A 16,705-nucleotide genomic window follows, 5' to 3' on the forward strand; every position below is an offset into this window, starting at 1 on the left:
TTTAAAGCAGACTTAAATCCATTGTTATGAATGATGAATGTTCTTGACCATTATTCATCAGTCATTTGTAGTACAAGGACGGAACCTTTGGAAGCTTTATGAGTCCTTGGGATGAATTCATGCTTTTTTGGTAATCTGCCATGGCTTACATCTTTGCTGTGATGATGTTTATAACATTGTAAGACTAAAATTGAATAGTACTTCCTAATACGCTATGCTTAACCTTCTGTCATTAAGTTCCAGACAAATCTTCATTTTATTGAGTGATTTTGTATCCTTTTGGGGCTTAAGAATTATGTCATGCATAAAGAAATATAGTTTAATGTTGCTTTGTCTTCCGTACTATAAAGAAAATGTTCCATAAATTTTCACTTAACTGTTAATCTACAACACACTGATAATGGTATATAGCCAAGTTCCAGAAGCAATGTTAGAGTACTCCTTACTGGTGGCATCTATGGAAGTCAAGCATAGCATTGTAAAATCTTCAATTTCTTTTCAGATGTGGATGAATGTACTGCTGGAACCTCTACATGCCATGAGACAGCTACTTGTATAAATACAGAAGGATCCTTTTTATGTACCTGTGAAAATGGCACAGCCTGCTCTCATGGTAAGCTTTATATCGTTAATGACGAGTGCTGGAAATGCAAATTACTTTTTGACTCAAGTTTCCTTTGATGTAATTTGAGAAGGATGATGAAATTTGCAAACATAATGTTTTTTAGGTTTGCCTCTATAAGAGGTTATCAGTTACAATGTTCCAGTTGTGGTACACTTTAGTTGGTACTTTAGGTTCTTTGCAGTGTTCCTTAGTCCCCAACTACGATACTTCCAGCCTTTTCCATTCCGTGCTTTCCCCTTGTTCTTCCTATCTGGTTGTCCAAATGATTTATTCCAGTTTTCACCTCTTAGTGCATATAAAATCCTTTGGTTTTTTATATGATATTCCTAGGTTTGCTAGAAATTAGTTCCTGTCTAATATCTAATACGTATTACCCTGTGTGAGCTAAGGTTTTTAAGTTGATGGTTTTGTTAAACCATATGTTAATGATATTGAAAGTCTCTTGAAGGTTAGTTTTGCCTTGTCATAAAAAATATCATCTCTTGTTTTTAAGAAGCACTCTTATTTCAGGAGTTGACAATGTAATGTTTGTTCCAGGTTGTGTTATAAATGGAGTAGAACGACCACATGGTGATGTGTGGACCCCTACAGGTTCTGAATGCTCTCAGTGTACATGCTCTGAGGGCACAGTTACCTGTAACCGTTTTGTCTGTGATTGCTCTGATCCCAACGTTGATACTAAATGCTGCCCCCACTGTGATCCACGTGCCTCATGTACCCATCAGGCACAACCACACATCACTTTCCACAGTGGACAACGTTGGATATACCAGTGCCAGACTTGTGAATGTCTTGTAAGTGAAAAAAAGCATAGATTTCCAAGTTTAATATGTATTTGGTTTCTATTTCATCTTGCACTTAATTGCACCAGAAAATGGAATTTTGTGTAAATGCACAGTGAAGTATTTTTTCTAATGCTGAGACTGTCAGAACAGTCCAGTTTAAAGAAAATTTATTGCACATCATATTATGCTTACTGTTTTTTTTTTTCAGTATGGAGAGATTGACTGCTGGCCATTGGAATGCCCACCTGTACAGTGTTCTTCGCCTGAGAAGATGCCAGGTGACTGCTGTCATCGCTGCCCAGATGATCCGTGTATGGCTCCTGAAGGAACTAACACCAGTATAGGGGCCAATGAACCAATGCTTGATTCAGCAAATCCGCAAGGATGTCATTATCTAGGCGCCATCTATCCACCTGGTGCTGAGTGGGCGGCACTGAATGACGACTGCATCACTTGCAGATGTCAGGTATGGGAGAGCAGTATTATTCTTATTTCCTTACATCTTAGTCATTGTTCATATTTTAATTGTAATCACAATACACAAACACATACATGCGCAGGAAGGAAATGTTTTCCTAACATACTTTCAGTTGTAACAAAGAACTGTTAAATATAATTACAATTTAGTTACTTGCATATGTCTGTCTTGCAATATGTAGTTTAGCCTTTAATCAGTCGAAAGACATTTAAAAAGGCAATATGCTTGGTAGCCTCACAGTACTGAAAAGATTTTGTATCAAGTTGTCAGTTTTGGTTTACAATGTACTGTGGATTTTGGAATTCTGTTACATGAATGGTAACTTAGAGGGATCATATATTGTTGTCGTGAAAAGACAAAATATTAAGTGGTATGTATAAGCACTGCGTATCAAGAAAGCTTAGTTTGAAGTCCCACTCCTCCCAAAAATAGCTCTTTAGAAAAAAAAATTTTAGACAGTAAGGGGAAGTGACTAGTACATTTTCCATCCAAAATTTTCATTGCTGGTAATGCAAGAAAGAAATAGACTGATTGAAGATATATGAAGATTTCCTGTAGCTTCATTGGGTAATCCTTACAAAATACTTTTCAGTGTTGGGTGTAAGGGAAAGAATAGTAGATAAAACACTGAAATATTTACCATACAGTTCCTCAAAGACATGAGTCTTTTACCAATAATGTTAAATAGTTTTTGCTAGGAAAATCAGGTCAGTATTTCCAGGGTAGGAATTTTCAGAAAACAGTGATTTGCCATTAGTAAAGTTTGATTCTAGAGATAAAATGTACTTCCTTAGTAGTAAATATACACCTACACACAAACACATTTATGTTATGTAATTTTATTTGAAGGGTTTATATAATTTGGTTTAAAGATTTAATAACTGAACATTGTTTTTATTGTTTAAGTGGTAAATAGTGCATTGAGAAGTTAGCTTTTATTGTATAATTCATAGCCCAAGTAGTGCAAGAGTATATCTGTGTTAAATACATACAATAAGTTTAACCACGTGGATGTTGTTTATAAATGTTTTCTTTTTTTAAGTTTATGAATAATTAAGTGTCACTATGATAAACTATAAATTGTAGCATTAGTTTGTACTGTATTGTAAATCTGGTCAATGCATATATATGTTCATTTAATGTAGCATCTTTAAAATATAGGGTAGTTTTCTCTCAAAATCATAAGCAAGTAGGAGAGGATATAATTCTTAAATACATACTAGAGTGAAACAAATAATCAGTATTTACACTGATTAAATTGCATGTAGTCAGTATCTGTATAGTATTTGAATTTGTTACTGCTACTTTTTGGTTTATTCCTCTTCGTTGTATTATGCAGTGTAGCATGGTAAGCATTAACCTGCTATGTTTATTGAGCGGTTTCAGTTGAGTTTTCCGTTTGGTATGTTTATGGAGGGAATTCTATTCGTTGATTGGCTACTATACTAAGTAAGGTGCTCCAAAAACAGTACTTTTTCTTTGCCGAAAATTATGTTATCACCTGTATGTCACGGGAAAAAAATATTCCAGATAGGAAGTATATTATGTACTGGGTCATGTTCCTTGATGGATGACTAACACGTGCTTTGCATATACAGTATGCTTGTTTTAGTGTACTATATAAAGTACAGTATGCAGAATGTAATGTATGTACTGTACACAGATCTCAACCATGCAAAGCTCTTTTAGGAAAAATTTTAACTAAGGTACAATTGATAGTAGATTTGTAATTCATAAGTTTTTATGAACTGTAGATCTTCTCAACACATGCACAGGCTATTTTTTAAATTGATTTCCTTATAATTTAGCCATCCAGGAAAATTCAAGAATGTGTTATGTTTTTATTCATTATTGATATTTGTTTCCATTTACTTATACCTACCAACACTGGTTATTATAATAATATACATTGCATACTGGCCCTTTTAGATTATGTGCATGCATGATGTTCAAGAACATCGCAATACTGTACAGTTTAGATTTAAGGTTTTAGAAAGGGGAAAGTTGGGTGTATTTAAATCACAGTGGTTTTCTTGTTACCACTGCAGAAGCAACATGAAATATGTGCACTGGTATATGGCCAGGGCTTATGTTACATATTGTACTTTCTAACAGCTCGGGTACTTGGTTTTGATTTATACACATACATTGTAATTTAAGCTATAATGTACAGTTTTACAGTACTTTATTGTAAAACTGTTGTTTTACAATATAAAAAGTATGTGCCAACTCCCCATGGTCATGTCCTTGTCAGCTACCAGTTTTTCCCAATTACTGCACTGCTATTAAATCTCCCTCTCTGTTAATTGTACTGCAGTTTTAAATTTTTCAAAGATATTTTGCTATAATAATACAAATTAAGTTTACAGGATAGGAACAGAGTACTATGTATATTAGATCTTTAGTTTGTGTCCAAAAGCCAGAGGAGTAGGACCCATCAGTTGCATTAGCTGTTGTATTAGAACCGATTATAGCAGATGGACGTGAAAAGAACTCATAAACCTACATAAAATGACTGACATAACATTTGGAGCTAAAAACCTGAGAATTGTTATTTTATAACTAAGGTCTAAATTAATATTTCAGAATAATGTTAAATTTTGGACTTTACTTCCCCTAAGAGGAAACATTTAAGCATTGCAGTCATTGTATATCTTTACATGTCACTGAATGGATGTTATTCACAGATAAATCCTGTACTTAGTTTTTTATGAGAAGTGGTTGTGAATGGAAGGGGCATATCTGATTTTTGGAAATAATATTGTAGTGGATAATGGCATGAAATATTTTCATCATGAAACTTGAAAAGGGGGTGTTTTATGTAGCTAATCTAGAATGACTGTAATAGCAATTTGGTTAACCCCGAGTCACCTACTTCCCAGCGTTCTTGATCATTTTTACCAAGAACAGTATTCATAGGTAAATGTATCACAACGCAGTTTTACAGCTTCACTGTCCCTACAGTTAACATGGAAGAGCTTTCCTTTATGAATGAAACACTCCATGAATAATGGGTTATATAGATGTAATTTACAAAGGAATTGGCAGGCATCACAGTGACATGTGCTAGATGCATTGCTTGCATTAATCTTGCTGAAGAAACATCAAGAAGGTTCTGTTTAGATTAGTGTCCAAGTGCATAAGGAATGGTAAACCTGCTAAATAAATACTGTACAGTTTTGTTGTAGACTGCTATTACTGTATAGCCAGAATATATGAGGCGCAACAGAAATATGTGAAACAAATATTCATGAAAATGACTAAATAGAATGTATACTGGCCAGATATTTACTACCATGATTCATTATGCTCTAGTGCAGTAGTTACATTGTTATTTGCTATTAACTACGGTGTTGGCCCTTTTAATTTAGGCAATTAGCGGAGGTGAAAATTAGAAGGGATAAGAAAAATTAGTACCAAAGTAACCCACCAGTTCCTTAATGTTTGATATATACTAGGTATACCAGATCTTAAATAATGATTTGATTTTCCAGGTGGCATCTTCTTTGAAAAGTGGAGGATTTACAGTACAGTATCAGAAATTGGTAAAACACTACTATAATAGCAACTAGTACTGTACCTCAGTGATTGCTGATTCCTAATCCTGCTGTAATATTAAAGGTTTGAGTTTTTCATTTTAGTATTACATTAAGCAGGTACAGTATCTTCTTTAAGGGTGAAATTTAAAATTAACCATTAACATAGAATGGTTAAGTGATGAAAGCCTCCTAAGAGGTGTGTGGAGTAGAAGCAAACAGCTTTCCAAATGAGAAACATTGATGTTCTGTATCTCTTTTATGGAAAGATTTTTACACTTTCAGACTGAAGGTCTTGGGTGGAAAGAGCATCGTGCTGGCAGTAGTTGTCAAATTCATTAATGTCATTTAATCTGTTTTTCAGAAGAGAGGTTGGAGAGGATACAAAACAACGTAGGTTACTTAAGAAAGAAAAAACCTTAGTGCAGTCATTTTCTAACTAAAGTGTGATATTACAGATGCCGTACTGCTGGGAGGGTGGAGGTCGGGGTGGCGCGTTCCGTGTACACCGGTAATCAAGTTGTGGCCTCTTGTTGCACGGGCGTTGCTTGTTGCGGGGCGGGCTAGTGGCCTAGCGTCGGGTAGTCGTCTTCACTCCCTCAGTTTCTCACACACCATCAATGTTTGGGTCCTGCACGACTCACATCTATCTCTTGTCTGGGATATGCACGTGCCATATGTAAACTACAGTATTTTGCCCTCAGGGATTAAAGAAGTGCAGTCATTTCTTGTTAGTAGTTATTGTCGCAGTCAACAATGATAATACATTTTGGGCGGAAAACACTTTTTACAAAAACATTTTCATTTGCATGACAAAAGTAGGTGTTCTTATATCCATATCAATCTTAAATAGTTTATACTCAATTTTATGACTATTTTTCAAATAGTAAATGATGATAGAACAGCATGTTTCCAAAATTTTGACTATTTTCTAGAGTCAACTAATGAGAATGCTTCTTATAAGTTTTATACAAATATATGAAGTATGTACATGAAAGAAAGTGAATTGGTGATAAATCTAAAGCAGAGAGGAGCAGCAGAGCTAAACATTTGCATACTCTTCATGACATTAAGGCCATCATATTTCATACACCTCATCTCATACCAAATACTTGACAGATAATTGGTTTGCAGGTATTAGCAAGTACAATATTTGGGGCTCGTTTCAGGACATTGATATGTAAATTCAACCTTTTACAGGAATTTTCCTGTTATTTCTGCTCCTTCCAATTTTGCCTGTACATTAGAGGCTTTCTTATACTGTATATTTTATTGTATAATGTTCTTTAATTCCCCGTCAGCTTGATGTATAAAGTATCTTTGCAGTAGTTGTAAGATAAATGACAATGATTTTAGCGCTTACCTTTCTTTTTCAAGTAGTAATATCTTCATCTCTATGACTTATTGTTGCAAATTGTACTTTATCCAAAGACAGTCTTTATCCAAAAAACAGTCTTAATTCACATACTGTACAGCTTTACTGGTGTGCCATATACTATATGTTTCCATTTCATTTTGAACATTACCTTGACTACTTTTTCTCAATATTATCAGTGCAAGTGGGATCACTGTCATATTGGAAAAGATTATGTTTATATACTATATGAAGCTTTGCCACTTATGGGATGTGCTCTTTCCATTAATGATCTGTACTCCCAAAAATTAATTAGGTACTGTACTGTCGTGTACTTTCATGACCAAAGGTAAGTTATACTATGTTATTTATTAAAAAGGATATGATACTAAAGGAAGGTTGTATAGTTATTTCTATAACAATTGTTACAATTCCTGACATTGATAACCGCAGTGAAATGGAGTTGTTTTTCCTTGGGATGGTACTGTACAGTGTTGCCGTCATCATCAATAAGTATTCATGTAATCTTTGAGTAAATCATGCAAGGTTGTTTTGAGTAAATCATGCAAGGTTTCAATTAAAACAAATTCACATACATCATGGATACCAGATCAGGGATAAATTAGGAGTGAAGAAAATGCTAAGTAAATTGGGAAGCACATATTTTAAGCCAAAAGAACCTTGTTGCCTGCAATTTCTATGAGAATACTATACAGTACTTTACATCAGTCATATGATGCTAAACTGAGAAGATATAAATTTAATTTTTGAGACTGTAATTTTTGAAAGTTAAATTACACTGGGTGCTGGCCACAATTGCAGTTTCAAGTTAAATTATTTTTGAAGTGATTTAAAGACTTTTATTGCTACAGAATTTTATTGTTTTAGCCATCAGTGGTATTAGAACACATTGGACAAATTACAGATAAAAATTATTGTGCTGAACTCTATAATTATATTAAATTGCTGGATGTTAAATTTAAATTCACTTCTGCATATACTGTATTTACAAATTTTATGTAAAGTACGGTAATGCATTTACTAAAATAGGTAAAAAAAAACCTTCACAAGATTTTAAAAGGAGCATATTCCCACTACTGTATTCATGTTAGCATGTATGTGACTCCTGTAAATTAGTAACTTCTGAAGCTCTGAAATTCATCTTATGCATATTTATACTTGAAGCTCAGAAATTCATCTTATGCATATTTATACTTGAAGCTCAGAAATTCATCTTATGCATATTTATACTTGAAGCTCAGAAATTCATCTTATGCATATGCCAACATAAATGGTTAGCTTAAAGTAAAAACCATTTCATACTTTATTGAAATTGAATATTTTCACAGCAGGATTGTAAAGATTGAAGTTGTTAGTTTTGACAGGTGCTGTTGGTGCAGGTTATTTTCTAAGAAATGATATCTTGAGATAGAATTCAGTAGTATAAAAGACATTAAACGTAAACAAAGTAATTCTTGAACTAGTAGATCAAGTTATTGTGGTAAAAACTCTTGTCATGAATTTAAAAATCTTCATATAACCAGCATCTTTTGAAGGGTGTTTGTGTCATTTTATCTAAACTATGCTGTACAGGTCTTGATTAAAATAGTTCATGCCTCATTTGCATCCTGTGAAAAGTTACGATACATTGTCACTGGACTTTCCTTTAAAAATAAAAGCTCTCTCTCTCTCTCTCTCTCTCTCTCTCTCTCTCTCTCTCTCTCTCTCTCTCTCTCTCTCTCTCTCATTTCCTAATGTAGTACTGACTTTGCACCCTTTACAAGTATTTATGTACAGTACTCATCAGCTTCCTTTCTAGATTATATACTTCACGATCATAGTTTTCTTATCCTCTGATTTTTATCTAGTTCAAAAAACAGTTGACTATACTTAGGTATGACATCATTCCTTATCTAGGTCATCATGCTCAACTAGTTTTTGGTATAACCCCAGCAATGTCCACTATGTACAATGCATGATTGTAATATGCTGTAACCTGTGTTAAAGAAAAGGTTGAGGCTTGTGGACTCAAAAAAAAAAAAAAGTCCACCCTATTCATTACTACTTGCTTCTCTCCCAATCATTTTAACCTGTCAAAGTCAACTGGCATATATGGTAAACTCAGGCTAAGGTTTGGCCATTCTTCAGAAGTGTCTTAGGGAGAACTGGGCTTCGTTCTGTTATTTATGTCTTTCTTTCAGTAGGTTTACTCTTACTGATTATAACCTTTGTTTTAGATTTATCACCAACTGTAAATATTACATTTACTTAAACCATTGTTCCTTTAAAGAGTTCTCTGCTGATATATACTGTAGCGTGTTTTGGAATGTTTTGCAGTTTTATATTTTACTATAATGCATCATTGTGTTAGTTTTAAGATATTCATATATAAAGTGACACTCATGGCTTGATGCTATTCACAAAGCCATGCAGTTTGGATAAATGCCTACATGATCACCTTTTTCCCTTCAAAACCTAATAACTTGATGGATGATATGGATGATAAAGGACTGCAGCAGATGTAACGGTATTTGTTCCTTGAAATGATGGTTAGGCACCAGTGTGTAAAGTAGTTTACATGAAGTAATGTTGGTTTACACTGATTAAAGAGAGGTAAATGCACATAGGTTACACATGACACAAGACAGAACATTAAACAGTGCAAAAACACATAGTGATTGAAACACATTTTTGAAAATAGTGGGTAGATTATTTCTCTTTGGGTTAAACAGTTCCTTGTGTTTTCCTCTGTGGTCTACCCTAAGCTGGTCACTTGCCATGTCCCTAATGCAATTAACTCCTTTATATTTTTTAGGTTCCCATCCTACTGCAAATATTAGGATGGATAGCATTATCACTGTGAGAAAAGTTTAAACATAAAGTAAAATTTCCTATTCTGTAATTACTATTTCACAGGCTATAATTTGCTTTGACGAGCAAAAGATTTCTTTATATATATATACGCTTTTTGCTTTTTAGCTGTTATTAGCTTGTGTCTTGAGCTAGTATTCCAGCTACTATATTCTGAGATGACTTTGCTTTTACAAATAAAAATCAACATTGTTCTTTTCAAAGCAAATAACCTGATCCTCAACCCGAGGATGTAAATTTTAACTCATTTTTCTAAAAATGTCGTTCTGAAAGTAGTCTTGACCAAAATTAACACAGACAACCAGAATTGGCATATTATACTTATTAAACCAAGAAGAAAATTAGAAAATTTAGTATTAGATGGGGAATTGGCTATTTTTTCCTTTGAGGGTAATAAATTTTTAAAATTTTACTGATTAGTAATTGAATTTTTGCACTTATGTAATTTTATGCTTTTGAAAATACCATTTTTATGGAAGCCTAATTCAGTTCATATTCTCAGGATAGTGTGCCTTATTTGGAATTGTGGATTAACTGATTGTATGAAATGAAAAGATACTATTTCCAGGAGATTATGATTCATTTTTTATGATAAAGTTCTTTGCTGGGTTGCTAAATTTAAGCTGATTTTTACTTTGTATGCACTTTGTTATAATTTCGTATGTAGCTGTCATAAGATTATGATAGGATCATTGGCAAACATCTGTTATTCAAAATGGAAATGCAAGCTAATGTTTAGTCACTCAGTTGTATCAGATGTTTTAAGAACTCTATCATAAAGCCTGATATATCTTGCTGTGTTAGTGAGGGGTTTTGCAAAAATTTAAAAACCTATATTCAAGGTACATTTTCCTGAGTGTGTTCTGAAACACATTCCACTATGATTAACACATTCATTTGATACTAAGTGCTACCTGGTAGAAAATAAGTTGTACTATTTTGAAAAAAATTATCGAACAATTTAAAGGACAAGTAGTAGTGCAGTATTTAAATTTCAGTTACCAAAGCTGAAATTTCCCCTGAACTATTGTGCATGTCTAATGCTTGCTACATTCAAATCTTTCATGTACTAGTAATTATCTGGTTCATCTTCTTGAATTACTCATCCAAGCTCTTTTGATAACACAAGTTTCAAGTAATTTTGATGCTTTGCACTAGAGCATTTACAAAGAAGGTTACAGTACAACAGCTGTTCTGTTGAGCAGCATGCAAGCAGTTGGAAAATCCAGGAAATGAGTAGTCAAAATAGCTTGGCATTTCTTCATGTGATTGATGCTTTGTTAAATCTTGGTACAGTATATTGTACATATTGCATACTTCCTGCCCTAGTACAATTCAGAGATGTTTTTACCATGTAACAGTAATTTTTCATCAGATATGCTATCAAATCAATTAACCTGTAAAAAAAGAGAGGCAAGGGGAGGGAGAGAGATAGAGCGAGAGAGAGAGAGAGAGACAGACAGACAGAGTGAAAGAAAATGAAAGTGGGAGAGTATCAGAATGAAGAAAAAAAAACATTCCCTGGGTTGTACACACATCTTTGCAGGTACTACTGGCATCCCTTCCTAGCAGACACCTATATTTGAGGCTTCTTAAGATTATTCTCTTTTTTAATACAGTTCACTCTTGTAATGGATTTTCAGATACGGTATTTCTTGTCAGTAGGTAGTCATCACCACTTGCTCAGGAATTTCTTCTGCACTTCTGATGTTAATAGTTTTTATAATAAACTGGGAAACTTCAAATAGATTCAAGACGAATCTTACTGGAAACGTCCAAGTTTGTTTATAATTTCTGTTTCATCACTTTTAATTAGTTATGGGTTACTGCAGCTATGCATGTGGCTCTCTCTAACTGCAACTGAAATTTTGTTTTATTTTCTACTTCACATTATCAGTGCTAGTTCTTTGAATGCTCAATGCTTTGTGTGGCTGCAGTGTTCCCATTTGCAATATTCTGTCCCTTTTCTTTGCATGCTTGCCTATGCACTGCCTGCCAGCTCTTATTCTGCCAGTACTTTCAGGATAAAAAGAATTTCAATTTTGTGATTGAATTGAGTGACTTGTAGGGTTCATTGTAGTCTGACACTGATTGTTAGATGTATAATTATTTTTGAACAAATAATGAACATACTTTATAGTTACCGTTACCATTATTCTGAATCTTATATTTTGATTTTGATACACTTCAGGGTGGACGGGTGTGTTGTCGTTACCACAGCAGCTGCATGGGTGGTGGGTACTGGCCTACCATTCCATTTGCCTTCCATGGTGCTTCGTGGGTTGGAAATATTACACCTACTACTGTGGGGAGTGCTAATGTACTTGGTAGTTCCCATTCTTCACTGTTTCACAGCTTTGTGGCAGCTATTACTAAGACTACCACAGATGTGGATGGGACCGGTAACAATATCTCTAAAACGTTTACTAAGAAGTTCAAGAGGAATAAACAGCACCACCCCAGTCCTGCCAACGCCCCGCCGACCACCAGACCTGCCCCACATTCTTATGCCTCCTTGGTGGTGGGCACTAAAAACCATGTGGGTAGTGCTCTCCTCTCCTATGATGTGCCTCAGACATTTGCCCCACTGGGGACAATTAGTGATAGTGACATTGCAAAGACTACTGGGTTGCCAACCGGTTGGCAGTATAGACAGTTATATCGAAATCCTAACTCAAGGATCCGATCTCGTAAAGCACAATTATTCAGGGAGCGCCGAGAGAGGCAGAAAAAAAGTGAGCCATAAGCTTAGTAGGGCACAAGACAGTTCGTGCCTCATTTTATCCCTTGAAGCCACATCCTCCACCTGAGGTTGGCTTTGCCCCGCCACACCACGACTCACTCTGCAATAAGAGGTAGTATAATTATCCTGGGTCTTTTGCTCACTTCATGCAGGCATCGTGAGGAAGCATCATCCTTAGGAGAGCCAACTCTCAAGTTTATTATTCAACTTGAATGCCCATCCACAAGAATGGTAACCTGGTACATTACTGCTTAAGAAAAGGAAGTGGTAATTCACGTCATCTAGTATGCGGAGGCAGCAACATGGGTAACTCATTCACCATGGTAGCCACTGCTCCCCTATTTGTGCAGCAGCTCTTCTTGAGAATTTGCATTGGCCTTCCTGCCTTCAGCAGCAGCAGCTACTGCAAATTGCAGACTTCATCATGAGGTCTACTATACCCTAGTTTGCCTCAGCTGTAGCCTCATATGCCTCTGCCTGTTAAGCGCTAGTCTTCCTCAAGTCGTGGTTAGTGTTGCGGTGGTCCTTGGGGAAATGAAGCACCCATTCAGTGTTCCTTGGTACTTTGGTCTGTATATCCTGCAAGTCAGTAACCAAGGATCACTGCTCAGGATAGTATAAAGCGGGTGCTCGGAGGTATGGTTGTGTTGTACATATCATGTAAATAGTGTTTAGGCTCACTAGGCCAATCATTATTTTGGTGATTCAAAGTGGATGTTGCCATAGCCCAGACTGCCATAAATTGATGCAAAGACTGTTCAACTATTTTATCTCTGGTCATTCCATACGCCTGCTAGTCATGTTTGTCTCGTCCTGATTTTGTTGCATAAGGTACTGTCATATTGTGCATTTATAAAATACAGGAATATACATTCCTTTGTCGCATAAATGAAAATTTTGAGATATTACAAAAAATATTGTCTTGCACTACATTTATATTATCAAGTCTCTAGTCATTCCTAATCAATATCCTTTAATATTTGCTGACTAAACTGCCCACTGAATGATTGGATTATTTCAGTACAGTATTGTTATCAAACACATCATATGTATGAAAATATGTTTTGTTAAATCTATACAGTTGACATAGAAGTCATGATGAGTATACTTGAGGGTTTTGCATGTCGACATCTATCTTGGCCCACATTCAGCAACCTTCTGACATAGAGAATGGGCATTTTAAGGGGAGAACACATTAGCACAGTGTCAGTTCAAATGCTTTCTTGGCTGCTTTATAATTTTGTGCAATTACAGTACTGTACCCTGTTTTACGACTCTGAAGTGTTGGAGGCGTTTGCCTCATCACTTCTGTTCATTATTTTTTCTTTGTTAGAGCATTCATTATTTATAAAACAGTAACGATTGTAAATTTTAAAAGTTAGTTAAAATAATGTAAAAATTCTGAAACACAGTTCAGAAAAGTAGCTGTTACTAGCTTATCTGACGCCTAAGTAAAGTAGCTAATGTTTTAGAGAAAATTTTTAGCCTATTTCAAGTTTAAAAGTATCACTGCTAAAAATGTATTATCAAAAGTTTAAGGGATGGGTTAGCCTGTTAATTGGGCAAAAGGCAGTTGATTCATTCAAGAACCGTATAGTCAGCCATGTTCGGTCTTTCATCCCGAGCATCGGGATGCCATATCAGTATGCTAAGGAATCACTCTATTGGTTATTCATCATTGGCAAGCATAGAGTACAAGTTACTGTAATGATTAAAAATCTAAACCATATAAAAGTACTGTAAAATGCATGGCATATTGTCTTAATTTCTTCGACCAACAACACCACGATCTATACACTTGGGGGGCCACAATCTATAGCATAGGAACTTACGTAGATGTGGCGATAAATGATAAGGAAACGAAAATTAACAGACAACATCTTGGTGTAAATTAGTCTTATTATTCCTGCTGAATACTCCCCAGGGGATTCTCGTTATATATAAAGCCAGAATATTAAGAAATCAGGTCGTGTCAACTCTTAATGTCACAACTGTGTAAGAAGTGCATAAGAGCATAGAATTGAGCTGTTACATTTTAAGCATAACTGTAGGTCAGTAATATCATCTGCAACTGTGATTTTAATTCATGTTTTATCAGTTTTGTCCATTTAGATACACACTCCTATTTTTTTCTTAAGTGTTGACAACAGAAAATGTTTAAAGATTTTTTTATAGATATTTTTACTGGTAATTAAAGAATTGCAATCTCGACCTTTAAGAGCTGGAAAAAGTACAGTATAGTGGTTTCAGTGAGTTAAGTAGTGCCATTTATAAATTGCTGAATGATTTTTTTTTAAATTGAGGCATTATTAAGGAGAAGCAAAAAATGCAAGTGTTACCAAATATATGTATAGTCGTCATCAAAGAAATTTATAATAGCTTTGGTTGATAATACAGAGTTTAAGAGATGTTCCTATGTTTTTTAATATTGTAAAATACGTGTAAAGATATTTATAGAAAAATATAGAAAAGGTTAAATTATACTGAAGTTTTGTAGTTTTTCCACCTCAGGTCTTGATGAAACTTATTTTCAAATAATAAATTTCAATAAAATAATTATCATTGGTTGTTTTCGAACATTACACCCAATCTAGTTTTGCTGATGCAAAAATAAAAAGCAGAAGCAAAAACTTCTTGGAAATCTGCAAATGCTGAAAAGTACAAAGGCATGCTGGCTTACATGTATTGAATAAGAAATGAGCCTTGCCCCAAAAAAAATAAAAATTGTGCAATTCATTGTCTTGCTCACTAACAACTGGAAGCTGATGGGAAAGTAAATGAGGCACAGTACAAACTGGAAGAAATTATACAGTTTATTGCCAATTTTGTTTGTGTCTGTCATCTGGTCTCAAGTGGTTGGAAATCAGTATATGAAACCTTAAGTTTGTACATTTTTCTTCTCATTCAAGCTAGTACATAGTGCTCAAGATTTAAAAGATCTTTTAATAAAAACTTTTCTTTAGGTTCTTAACCAAAATGCCATAATAAATAATTTACTGAAATTTAATTCTCATTCTTGTTCATGAATAACCTATAGCTTAATCAGTGGTTAAGAAGGTTCTCAAGTTGGCCCTTTATTGTCTCTTGAGGTTTCAAGAGAACTAGATCAATTTCCAGTTCATTGTCGATATGAAACCCTGTCCCTGACGACTCTCTACAATATTCTTCTGTCATGGGCACTTGGGAGTCAAGTGCTAAGTCAGTGACAGTCAACAATCAGGTAAGTAAATATTAAAAGGTTAAAAAACTGCATTGCCATGGCCTCATCTGGCTTTGGCACAAGTTGTTGTCAACAGGTTACTCTAGGTTGTAATATTGTGTCAAGCAGTTACTGTACATTTCAAGAGGTTACCTAAATATGTCTGACTATCAAACAAGGTACTCCAAAGTCACTACATCATTATTGTACTCATTTCTAAATGCCCTCCTGGTGCTGCAATGCTGTGTTTAGTTGGAGTCCTTGTAATTTGCCATTGAAAAGGGGAGAGTGGTGCAGTTTCTCAGGAAAAGAGAAACAGTGGAATAAAAATGCCAAGGAATTTAGGCATAAGTTTTTTCTTATGGAAATCACTACAGCTTGTAAAAACAGAAGTATTGGTGATCATATTGTGACTTCACAAAGTATGAAAAAATAAAAATGGAGTTTAGCATCAAAATACAAGACATGGAGATCCATTGTGTTTAAGATAGCTCAATCTTATTGTAATATAGGAAACATCTAAAGTATAAACAAAATTATCATTTCAATTGAAGGTGCTGTAATGGGGTATGAACAGAAAATGAGTAAAGTTTTGGAATGTCTGAAAGTATATACAATAAATAAAACAGTATGTAAGGAACATTATTAAAGCCTTAGAATGTCTGAAAAAAATATTCTTGATTAAACAGGGTGACTCAAGGAAATCCTGGGATTTCTTTAAAAACATTATTCTCCCAACAATAGTAACTAACAATGTATAAAGATTATTGCAATTATGCATCCAGGAGGGTCAGTAACAAACTTTTAAACTGTTACACAAGTTAAAAAAGAAATTGCAATCTAATGGTGATAATCTTTACAGCTAATATTAACAAAAGTGATTTTCTCCTTAAGATTATCAACTTTTTTTACTTTACCTCCATTCCTGCTTTGTTTCTAACAACTTGCTGTCTAACTTCTTGGATTATTAATTCTTAGTGCAACTGGGATAGTGCTTCGGTACTTCACTTTACAGCCAAAAAATGTCACGTTTCATTCTAACGTCTAGCAAGTCCCACACAAATATTTCTGGTATATGTACAAGGTCATTAAAATACACAAAGTATTACAACAT

At 34.6% G+C, this 16,705-nt stretch overlaps 1 protein-coding gene across 11 annotated transcripts in view; it reads left to right on the top strand.

Annotated features, from left to right (window-relative positions):
- The window catches only part of LOC136830689 (protein kinase C-binding protein NELL2a-like), a 416,546-nt gene extending 401,592 nt beyond the window's left edge, over positions 1 to 14,954 (top strand). For 5 of the 11 annotated variants that reach the window (XM_067090406.1, XM_067090408.1, XM_067090407.1 and 2 more), the window contains 5 exons: positions 503 to 613; positions 1,163 to 1,419; positions 1,619 to 1,876; positions 5,883 to 5,935; positions 11,841 to 14,954. In XM_067090406.1, the coding sequence (XP_066946507.1) occupies positions 503 to 613; positions 1,163 to 1,419; positions 1,619 to 1,876; positions 5,883 to 5,935; positions 11,841 to 12,459 (1,298 nt within the window). In that variant the 3' untranslated portion in view covers positions 12,460 to 14,954. Of the gene's footprint in view, positions 1 to 502; positions 614 to 1,162; positions 1,420 to 1,618; positions 1,877 to 5,382; positions 5,510 to 5,882; positions 6,006 to 11,840 lie in introns of all 11 variants that reach the window. The other 6 variants (XM_067090405.1, XM_067090404.1, XR_010850713.1 and 3 more) reach the window with 5 other exon arrangements.
- Positions 14,955 to 16,705: the final 1,751 nt, after the last annotated feature.

This window comes from Macrobrachium rosenbergii, chromosome 47, assembly GCF_040412425.1.
Source record: "Macrobrachium rosenbergii isolate ZJJX-2024 chromosome 47, ASM4041242v1, whole genome shotgun sequence".
Taxonomy (NCBI): Eukaryota; Metazoa; Arthropoda; class Malacostraca; order Decapoda; family Palaemonidae; genus Macrobrachium; species Macrobrachium rosenbergii.